General features: G+C 39.3%; 1 protein-coding gene across 8 annotated transcripts in view; it reads left to right on the top strand.

Annotated features, from left to right (window-relative positions):
* The window catches only part of LOC148873157 (glycosyltransferase family protein), an 88543-nt gene that overhangs the window by 39460 nt on the left and 37072 nt on the right, over positions 1-12011 (top strand). For all 8 annotated transcript variants that reach the window (XR_016104777.1, XR_016104778.1, XM_088963566.1 and 5 more), the window contains 2 exons: positions 2446-2507; positions 10985-11048. Coding sequence is in view for 6 of the 8 variants with exons in the window: in XM_088963566.1 (XP_088819692.1) it covers positions 2446-2507; positions 10985-11048 (126 nt within the window). In the remaining 2 variants the exon portion in view is untranslated. The remainder of the gene's footprint in view (positions 1-2445; positions 2508-10984; positions 11049-12011) is intronic.

Raw genomic sequence — 12011 nt, 5'->3', positions numbered from 1 at the left:
AAAAACTGCTCCCACTGAAGATGGTGCAGAATCAACAGTGTTCTTCCAAAGAACCAGATCCTTCGCAAGAATCAGCTGGATGACACGTGAGCATGACTTCCAATCAGCTTTTTCACAAAGGACTGATATCAAGAACCGTTCTTGATCACTCTTATTGTCGTGGAGATACACTAGCAATGGTGGTGGCGATAGGAAGGAGGCAGCAGGGAGAAATCAGCGCAGTCCTACTGGAAGCTGTTTTCTCTCTTCTGTAATCTTTTCTCTGTAGGTGAGAATGTGATCTTCTTAAAGGCTGCCTTTCCCTCCTCCTTTTATAACCTTAAAGGGATCAGCTCCTAATCCTATTAGGAGTTGCTGATCCAAATCTTATTTGGATCTAAATCCCCTTTAAGTGATAAGGATGAGTCCTTATCTTATCTGCAGATTAGATCAGCCCTTTCTGATCTTATCAGAAGGTTTCCATATTCAAATCTTAATTTGGATCTGGACTCTCTGAGTGGATAGGGATAAGACCTTATCCTATCTGTTAATCTAATCTTAGATCCACCCCATTCTTTAACTGATCAAATCAGCATAGTTCGAAATGGGCTTTAGGCCCAATAAGTATATGTGCTCACTTAGCCTTCCAAACTGCTGCCCAGTTGGGCTTCTTTGTATGTCATGGGACCCAAGCATTGATCTACACATCAGCCACAAGGGTTCGGCCCAGCCTTTGTTACAAGGCCTAGCCGAATTCACTAGAAAGCCTAGTGAACCCCTTGAGCCAATCTCATGGACTGTATGGGCCCAACACTTACACTAAGTGGCCCCTAGGCCAAGCCACCTTGTAACACCCAGGGACTGTGGGCAGATGCAAGATTAGCCCATCCGGTATAACCCTTAATGGACAACAACTAGGTTGATCAAAACAACCCTAATGTCTTCCACCAATCAGAGTGTGCAGTAAATCGTAGTAGGAAAATAGGATTACTGCATATAGTAAGGATCAAACAAGAGGGAAATCAATCACAATGCAACCTGCTCTGATACCATGTTAATCCCAGGCGTGTAAGTGAGAGAACAAGAGAGAGACTCGATTGGTAGGGTGTGTTCAGCGATTTACACTCTCAAATAGAAAGAATATATATTATTGTGTAAATGGACACTTTTGCCCTTGCAAGAATAAATAAAATACAGAAGTGTACTATAGTATACAAGAATAAAAGAAAAATGAAATTACAATATTAACCCCCATCTTCTCTACCTCTCTAAGGGCTGAGATTATGGCTGTCATGGAAGGTGTGCAAAGGGCAATGATGATAAATATAAACAAATTAATTACTGAAGAAGGATGAAGGCTGTTGATTGGGTTGCTGCAGAATAGAGAGGCAACTCTATGGTTTTACAGAAATGAAATAAAGAAATTGAGATGGTTGATTAGAGATATGGAAGTGAGACTTCAATGGGTATAAGGTTCAGCAAATAGTATGGCTGATTCTTCAGCAAAAAAGGGGTGGGAAGAGATTTTCTGGGTACAATTGTAAGAAAAGAGTCGGGAGATAAAAACTTTTTATCTCTCAAAAGGGTGAACATGTATATGTACATAAATACTTTATTTTTAATAAAATGGTTGGTTAATGATAAAAAGATGTGGAGTTCATGGATAAAGATTTGACTGATCCCTGTGTGGAGTCTAGTCCTTAACATTAGGGGTTCTTAGCAGTTTCTGAGAGTTATAGACGCTAATGATTTTAGTAAGAGCATGTGGATATTAGTTAAATGAAAGTAAGGAGCTGAAGATTGGGGATGGAACTCGTGGAAGTGGTGTATGCTTGTTTTGATGTTGTTGGGTGAGAAGAGGAGTTTTCTAATTTACTGTTTGTTTTTTCCTGCCTTACGGGGGTGGGCATTATTGGTTGTTGTCTTGCTTGGTTGGAGGCTGGGTTATCATTTTTGCATAGTGTTTCTTTTCTTTCAGGTGTTACCTTATCACCTCCTCTTGTACCCTACTTTTTTGGTTAATAATATTTTACTATAAAAAAAGCTGTATCTACATACAAAGCTAGGGAATGGGTCTTTGAGACACTATCATAAATCTCCTTAGCTGTTGATAAAATGAGAGAGTAGACTAAGATAGTTTGGGCATGTGCATAGAAGACCACTAACTTTGCCAGTTAGGAGAAGTTATTTTTACACATTGAATGGGATAAAAGAGCTAGGGGTAGACCAAAAAGGACATGGGTAGAAGTAGCAAGAAATGATTTAAACACTAATAATTTAACAGTTAGTTGGCTTTAAATAGAATGGATTGACGAAACAGGATTCATGTAGTCGACCCCATATAGTTGGGATAAGGCATGGATGATGATGGTGAGTTGTTAATTTCATATGAGATTTTATACTCAAGATTCATGATATTTTTGTCTCTCTTTTTTATTTTATTTTATTTTATTTTTCACTTGACAGGAACTTATACAACTGTTTTTGATTTCTGTTGTGGAAGGTGCCGTCATAATTCTGAGAGTGTGGTATTTAACTACCCTATGGATCTATATTTTCTTTTTACTTTCTGATGCAAGTCCTAGTGTTTTAAGTGAATTGTGCACAATGAAGTTATACCGCTTTTCTGATCATTACTTGAAATTTTCAGGTAAAAAGGAGCATATGTGTTTTGAAGTTTGACTTAGTTTTTGGTTTTTATTATATCTTTTGAAAATTTTATATTACTATCGTGGGGATTTTATATCCTTAGCTGGAAGCTGTTATCATGGATGGTAATTTGGATGTGGAAATTAGTGACATAATACATTTTTGTGGTATCATATTGCGTTTTCATTTGATTGCATGCGGTTTTAATGTCTAGGGCTGTATGTTACTGGTTGTTCATCATATTGGACTTTATTTTGCGGGGTTTCGTTTAATGTTTGACTTGCTGTTTACCTGTTACTGCGGTCAGCTTAGGCTCATTCTACATTAACATTTCACCTTTGAGACTGGACATGTCCTCATAAGTGATCTACTGATGTTAATCTCTTGATAAGTTTTTATTTTATTTTATTTATTTTTGGAATGTTGAAGGATTTCTTTGTTAATTAATTTCTTAGACTTGTAACAGATCAAGCAAGCATTATCAATGTCAGAAATAGAAGAGATACAAAAAGTACAGAATTAGCTAAGCTGAGACCAACTAGTATACAACATGTCCAACACTACAATCTACTCCTCACCCATTTTGATATTCATCTAAACTAGGTGCTTGTGGTGGATGCGAAAGATAGTGACAAGAAATGGTGACAGTAATGAAGAAGAAGGAAACTTGGTTGATTCATGGATGGAAAAGTTGTAGTGGGACAAGGAGCTTAAGAGAGGAAGGATGAGTTTGCAGATTACATTCAAGGAAGAGTTAAAAGGCCTTGTCTTTAAAGGAGGTTTTGATGCATATAGCACAAGTACTACTAGCAGGAGGCGGTCATTGATGGAGTAAGTTTTGTCACGTTGGGCCTTAGGTATCTTTAGTTTATGTTTATTTTACTTATGGGCTTTTATGTCTTATTGGACCTTGGGCCAAAACTTTTTTATTTTATTATGTTGTTTCCGCCCTTCATTAATTGGGGGCACTGATGTAATTTCCTTTTTCCTTCAAGTTAGTTTATAAGACAGTGGGACAGCTCATTGCTTCCCATGATTTGTTCTTCTCCTCAAGCCCTCTCTCTTTCTTTCTCCTTATTATTCTTCTTCTCTGTTTTTGACCTGTTACAACACTAGTAATTCGGTTTTTCATTCCTCTTATTAGACTCTCTTATTCTCTGCTATGATCATCAACTTGGTATCAGAACAGGGATCTTCTCCTTTGTGCTTTTATCTCTTCTCATGCTAGTCTAGGATCGACCGACTGCATGGTGTTATAGTGCACTAATCAGAGTACTTTCTCCCTTGCCTGGTTTCATCAAGTTTTGTAGTACGATTGCTGGCGATTGTTGTGCCTGAGAGAGAACCCAGATAAACCTGCCCAAAACAAGAGGAGCCAGGATACCAGCCTTGATTATAAGATTGAATAAACTGTTTGGAGGTGGTAGCTTGTCTCAAATAAGTATATTGATCCTTTTCTTGGGATGAACAGCCACTATTTTGGGATTTTTTGTATTTGGAGAAATCATCATCCTTGTTTCTGTTTCTCCCAGGTTAGAATTTGTTGTAAGGATGTTTTATATTCCTTATATGTACTTGAGGGCTTATGTGTCATTTCATGTTATATTATGTTACCCTAGTATAAATGTCCAAGAGGATGCCTCCATTACCTGTCTTGGAACTTTCAAAATTTTGTTATCTTCTGATCTCTTCTCCATTCTCCTTCTCTCAACTAAATGTTTTGGGATCATATCATATTCTTCATCAAGACTTAAGTTCTACTATTTGACTATCTCATGTTTTTCCCTTTAGTTGTCTGATGATTGGAAGAAATGAAGGGAATATAACCAGTTCTATTTTGCTCGGGTAAGGCAAGGTCCTTCAGTCCTTCCTTTTTCTTTTACTCTTTTGGTCTTACCACTAAAAGAGATACTTTTTGGTCTCTCCTCGTGTTTAGTATGATCTTTCGGGTGGTTAGGTCCTTCCTTTTTCTTCTAGTCACTTTGTCGTAGCACTAAAAGAGACACTTTTTGGTCTCCCTTCATGTTTAGTATGATCTTTTGGGTGGTTAGGTCCTTCCTTTTTCTTTTACTCTCTTGGTCATAGCACCAAAAGAGATACTTTTTGGTATCCCTTCGTGTTTATTGTTTAGTATATTCTGTTGGGTGTTTTTCTTCCTTCTGATCAAAGGGGTATCTATGAGACAACAGGTCCTGTTGTCTTGATGTGGTTGGGCTTGTTAAACTGGTTGGTGTGAATATGTATCATATTGTTTTGATCATAATTAAAAAAAAAAACAGAACTTGAGTAGAATTAGGTTCCCTAATCAGGGTGTATAAATATGCACTATGTCTGCTAAAACCCCTTAATTATATTCCTTGAAGGAAATGCCCTTTGATTCTGATTTTATGTGGAAGAGCTACTTTAAAATTCAAAACTTGAATATATTGACAGTGGGCCCCGCTGACAGGTGGGACCCACTAGTTTGATTTGATAGTGGGCATGGCCCACTTTAATGTTTTGAACTCTAATATTTTGACAGTGGGTCCCGCTGACAGGTGGGACCCACTAGTTTGATTTTATAGTGGGCATGGCCCACTTTAAACTTAAATGTTCCAACAGTGGGACCCACTATTACTGATTTAATAGTGGGACCCATTAACTCATGGTAATTCACAACTGTCAATAGTGGGGGTCAGATTATATTTTATTTAGCTATTTATATTTTTTTTTATAACTAAGGTGGATAGGATCCACCGATTGAGTCTTAACCATTTTAGTTTTTATTCAGGTGGTAAGAGTGGATAAAATCCACATCATATGACATTTGGCCCCTCTTAACAGTTGGCAGCCAACTGAAAACAATGTGTCCCAAAGATTTATCAAGCAACCCTTCTTGGCATTTCAGGGGTTTGCCATTTACAAGTGGCAATATAAGCTGCCACAGCAACACATTTGTCCCCTTTTTAAGTGGATAAGATCCACTACAGTGGGACCCAGAGGCCTGCAATATTGGCTGCAACAAATAGCAAACCAGTACATCTGTCCCCCTTCTCAGGTCTGCAGCAGTAACACATGTGGTGCCCCCCTTTTAAGTGGATAGGATCCACCGACAGTGGGACCCAGAAGCCTGCCATTTACAAGTGGCAATATAGGCTGCCACAGTAATACATGTGCCCCCCTTTTCAGGTCTGCAACAGGTGGCAAAGTGTTAAACCAGCATACCTGTCCCATTTTTAGGTAGATAGTAGTGTTGCAACAGGTGGCAAAGTGTTGTTACAGGTCAGCACACCTGTCCCATTTTAGGTGTATTGACAGCACTGGGTTAGCCTACTGAAATTCTTTGAGGTGGATAGAATCCACCGACATATCAGAGGCTACCCAGTATTATTATTATTTTTTTGTTGTCCTTGAGGTGGATGGGATCCGCCAGATATACATATATGTATAATTTGAAATAAGCTTTTGAGTTCTTATAGAACTCTAGAGAGAGAAAGAGAGAGAGAGAAGATAAGGATTGAAATAGATAAAATTTTAAAGAGATAGAAGGAAAGGATTAGATTTATACCTGTGTAAGCCTATCCTTATAGTCAGCCCAACTTTAAGTTCCCTCTATTTCTTCTCTTCCTCTCTCATCTCTCTCTCTCTCTTTTTTTTTTCTTTCTTTCTTATCTCTTTCTCTTCTCCCTTCTCTCAATCTGCCGCTTCTTCTCCTCTCCTCCTTATATGGAGGGAGACAGTTATGGGGTAGGGAGGTTGGAGCAACCTCCCCACTCTTCATATGTGGGGTGGTTGCTTAACTCACCCCCCCCACTTAATCAGAACAACTTAAAATTTGAATTTATGTGGAGTGGGCCAGCTGTCAAATCTGGCCCCTCCCTCAAGCTTTATATTTATTTATACTATTATTTTTTACATCATATATTTTTAATCATAAACACATATCTGTTATGCTGTTAATTCAATACTGTATGGTACGGTTGGAGGAGAGTGTTCTCTGGGCATCTGTCCAGACCTTGTTCTTAAGACTTATAGGAACTGTTGTGATCTGATTGCAATTAAGTGCTGTGATACACTAAGAAGTTACAGGTTGATAGAAAGGAGCAACTTATATTTGTTGTACCGAACCCGTTCCTATATTTGAGCCTGGCTGTTTTGTGGTTGTTGGGCGTTTGTGGTGAATCTATGTATTGATCTTTTGCATCATATTTTATGGCTACTGAAGATTTAGCATCTTTTGGAATTACATTGCATTGATCGAGGGTGAAGTTGTTTGTAGGTGGAAGAGGCAAGCTGGGTTATTTAACTGGCAACATTATTGAACCAAAAGAAAGGGGGCCTGCATGTGAGAAGTGGACCCAGGATAACTACATATTCTATTGTCATATCTGTTATTCACTATTCAACCCAGATTGAGAAAAAACTTTGTGGGCTAACACAGCCAAGGAGATATGAGACCAGCCTATCGGTTTACTTTTCCCCACTCCAATGTAGAGGGAGCTTGACTTTTATTAGAGCATTGAATTGGGGTGTGAGCAAGATACAAAAGCTTTCAAGAAGCTTTTGAATCAGTAGCGTGTATTTGCTTTTCTTGTTGGCCTAAACTCTTGGTCTTGGGCAGTAAGGATATTCCATCTATTCAAGAAGTGTACTCTCTTGTTTAGTCACAGGAGAGTAGGAGAATTGCAATGAATTCTCTTGAAGGAGAGCAGGTAGCCCTTATGACAAGAAATGGCAGCGTAAGTGGTAAGAAGGTGGAAGTGAACAAGAAAAGTGAAGATGGTGATAAAGATCAATTGTGGTATACCCATTGTTGGAGGTCACAACAAACTAGAGAGTAGACCTATTCATGGGCCGGGTAGCCCGACGGGCCGGCTCGGGCTCCGGACGGGCTTGAACATAGATTTCAGCCCGCGGGCTTGACCTCAGGCCTAAAAGCCCGAGCATGACTATTTTACGGGCCGGACTCGGGATTTGTTAAAAAGCCCGGCCCGGCCTGACTTTTAGGTTAAATAAAAAACCCTAAATATCCTAAGTTCCTAACCCCTCTTCTCATTCATCTCTTTCTAGCTGAACCTCTCATCTCAGTAGTGGAACACTCACCTGCACAACCTCACACTCTCAGGCAGACAGAACTAGTGAACAGTCCCGGCCCGGCCTGACTTTTAGGTTAAATAAAAAACCCTAAATATCCTAAGTTCCTAACCCCTCTTCTCATTCATCTCTTTCTAGCTGAACCTCTCATCTCAGTAGTGGAACACTCACCTGCACAACCTCACACTCTCAGGCAGACAGAACTAGTGAACAGTCCCGGCCCGGCCTGACTTTTAGGTTAAATAAAAAACCCTAAATATCCTAAGTTCCTAACCCCTCTTCTCATTCATCTCTTTCTAGCTGAACCTCTCATCTCAGTAGTGGAACACTCACCTGCACAACCTCACACTCTCAGGCAGACAGAACTAGTGAACAGTCACCGACGCAACCAACGAAGTCCAACAGACCGGCGGTTAGTTCTCTATCTCTCACTCTCGTTCCTCTTCTCACTTCTTCTAGAAAGTTAAGAGTCTCAGACGTGAACTCAGGCACCAGTGAGGCGGCGAACATAGGCACCGGTGGTGGCGGTGAGTCCTCTCTCTCTCTCTCTCTCGTTCCTCTTCTTAATTCTCTCTTAGAATCTCAGACGCGAACTCAAGCACCAGCGAGCCGGCGAACAAAAGCATCGGCGGCGGCGGTGAATCCTCTCTCTCTCTCTCTCTCTCACAGACGTGAACTCAACACTGCCGAACACAGTCACCGGCGGTGAGTTCTTTTTTCTGTTAGGTTGGGCTTTGCGCTTTTTATTAGGCCCGGGCTCGGGCTTGGGCCTAACAAAATCATGTTCATGAAGAGTAAAAGCCCGGCCCGAGCCCAGCCAGGCCTAGCCCATGAACAGGTCTACTAGAGAGTAGTGTTGGGAGTTGGGACCTCATTGGAAAATCTAAGAAGTTTCAAAAGAAGGCTAGGAAGAAAAATGCTTCAGCAAACATGGTGTTAGATGTTCCTGATGAGGAGAGTTCTAGCAGTTCTAATGTTGCACCGGGTCATTCAACTTCCAGTAGTGGATTTCGACTTGTTTTGAAATCATCATGCTAAATATATTTATATTTATAATATGTTATTTTATGAAAATGTTTGCAAAAGGTTTTAATCCCAAGATCCATTTAAGCAGAGAGTGTGACACTACATTTAACAGTTGGGGAAGAGGTCCTTTCTTGTGATTAGGTGTTTGATTATTTTGGACTGAGAAGTTAAGAGCAAAAGACCATTAAGGACTGAAACCTGATGGCCTTTTGCTTATTTTAGTCCATTATTCTTGGGCTTCGTAAGGTGGCTGAAACCAAAGATCACTTAGACTTAAGTGATGGACCCATACTGAGCCCAATTCGATTGACTTAGGGGTTCACTGGGTTTACTTGGTGAATTCGATCCACATGCTTTTTCTACATGGACCGAACCCATATGAAATGATATAAAACCTTTGTGGGTCCCCTGCCATACATTATTCAAGCCCAATAAGACTTGCAATGGTCATTTTAATGCACCACTTGAGTAATGTGACTTATCCCATTAGCTTGTATGTTGTCTTGTCATCCATCATGTGCATGGGCCGAATATGGATATGGATCTCCCTAATAACTAATGCAATTAGAAGCCTAATGAAATCAGATTTGGATAGTCCTAATTACATTAGCGTTGGCTTGCCTATAAAGGGAGATAAGAAGTAAAGGTTGACACATGCTTGTGCACATCATTCTTCCACCTTGTTCTCTACTCTCTTGCAACCCAAAACCCTAGCTTGACCTACCCTTGAGAGACTATTCTAACCAAAGCAGATTTGGATGGCTCTAATTACATTAGAATTGGCCTGCCTATAAAGGGAGGTAAGTAGAGGTTGGCACATGCTTGTGCACCTCGTTCTTCCACCTTGTTCTCTACTCTCTTGCAACCCAAAGCCCTAGTTCGACCTACCCATGAGAGAAACTCGGCTGGAAACTTGTTGCAGGATCGGCCTCACTATTCTACTATGCCATCTTCAGTTGGGAGGACGATTTGACCTTGAATCTTGTGGTCTTCATATCAGGTACCTCATTACATTAATTAAAATCAAATCTGGTTCAATCCATTGCTAGTTCAATCCTAGGAGAATTGAATTCTGCAAAAGGAGAATTTGATTCTCAATGTTTGGACTGCCAAAATTTTGAAATTCCGGCCACTAGACCCCAGCAAGGTTCAGCCTTTACTATATTTTAACAGTACAAACAACACTGAGACCACCAGAATAGATTGTGATAGACTATTCCCACTCCAAATAATTTGTCCCATCTAGTCTAATGGAAAGTTACAGCATTAAGGAAATTCTCTCCAGACCTCATGGGAAGCATCTCAGACTCAGCGTATTGCTTAGAATCAATTCCAAACTCTTACATACCAGACTTAGGGTACTCTTCAAGTACTCCTATGCCCTCTCATTCCAACAAGGGAAGGCATCATGTCTAGACAGTGTTGTAAGGGATAAAAATGTGTAAGATTAGTATTCCACTAATTATATTTGTACAAAGTTAAGCTCTCTTTAGTTGTTAATAATACTAAACACTAATTATATTATAATGCTGTGTTTGAAGATTGAAATTAATAGATTGCAAATGCTATTTTCTTTTAGATATGATGACTTACCATATTGTGAGATGAAATTCAGTGTTATTTAGTAAACAGCATCGTTATTTCTTCAATTTGTATCTACTTGAAATACAGAACTTGGGAATTAACCTAGAGCATAGCTTTCTTTGTATTCCTCAAATTTTATTAGCATAAAATTATAGCCCACTTTAGTTAATAATAATTTTTTGACATGCAATTTTACTACACCAATTTTATTATAATGTTGTGTTTGAAGGTTGAAATTAATAGATATAAAGTGCAATTTTCTTTTAGAAATGATGATTTCCCATGCTTTGAGATGAATCCAGTCATTCAGTGATATTTACTAAACAGCAATTTTTTCTGCTTTTATGCATGCTGTTTGAATTATAAATTTTGGGAATTAACCTAGAGCTAATCTTTTCTTTGTCAAATTTCAATGCCTAGACAATCTCGTGATTGGGTGCTCCACTTTGCCCATATTTCATGACAATTATGGTTCAGAATCTTTTAAAACTCTGATATGATGTTTTTTACTGATATAAGAAAGTAGCTAGTTGACTGGGGACTTGGGGATGGCCATTACTTGGTTGATCAATTTGTGATTTATGAGGGTGAATATTGAATTACCAACTTTGAGATTAAGTAATAGCTGCTATTTGTTATTGACTTTGTGATATATCTTCCTTCAATGTTTCAGGTGCATGAGAATGCTTATTCAAGCGATTTCCATCACTGCTTTTCTCTACCATCAAATTCTTCTGGTGAGTCCAGCACAGTCACTTTCAACAATTGGTAAAACTGAAGTCTTGGGATTCTCGGAAACATGGGTTGAATAGGTAGGACTAGGAGATGGTGCCTACAGCATCAAATGTCTCTTGCTTTTCCTCATTGTGCACTACCGAGTACTCCTGAGATAGGGTAACACATAGTTGCCAAGGCATTTTTGCCTAGGCGACTAGGCAACCTTGGCTTGGTGCCTTGCCTATGATAACCTGTCATGTGTTGAGAATAAATTTAGTATTCTTTTTTATCAATAAGTGTAACTTTTTATTAAAATATTGAGAATATGAGTAGAACACAAAGAAGACAGTGAGATATAAACTCTCTTATCTCTCCCCTCCAAGTACAATGACAATTGAAATTACAATTGTGCCCAGAACAACTGATTTCTCCCCATCCCTTGTTTGGCTAGTGCATTGGCCTTAGAATTTGCAGTTCTTTCACCCAATGTAGTCGTAAATCCATATTCTTGGTAATCCATCAAATTTTATTCTTTTCATTCTTGTACCTCCACATCTCAGCATTCTCTGTCTGCAGGCAAGTCACAACCAGTTTGGAGTCCCCTTCTATAATTAACTTCCTCAGGTTCTTAGCTCCTTCCCTTTGCACCCCTTCCATCATAGCCGTCACTTCTGCCCTTAAAGAGTCCCTTCCCAGCTCAGCCCGAGAATAAATCAATAACCTTACCTTCATCATCCCTAAATACCCCTCCAATTCTAGACAACCCCGAATTGCCTACACTACTTCCATTAAAATTTAGTTTAATGAAACCTCTTTCTGGTGGAGTTCAAATAGGGCTGATTGCTTGCTTCTGAGAAGTTGAATCTGCTACCTCCTTCCAATTTCTAAAGAAATCACCTAAGGACATAGATGCAAAGGAAAATGAGGGTACATTTGGTGACAGGGATAAAGAAGAGAGATGGGAGCTTAGGAAGCAGTTAGAG

Source organism: Nelumbo lutea, chromosome 1 (genome assembly GCF_056320005.1).
Source record: "Nelumbo lutea isolate HS-2025 chromosome 1, American lotus-T2T, whole genome shotgun sequence".
Taxonomy (NCBI): domain Eukaryota; kingdom Viridiplantae; phylum Streptophyta; class Magnoliopsida; order Proteales; family Nelumbonaceae; genus Nelumbo; species Nelumbo lutea.
This window is presented reverse-complemented; position numbering and strand designations above follow the sequence as displayed.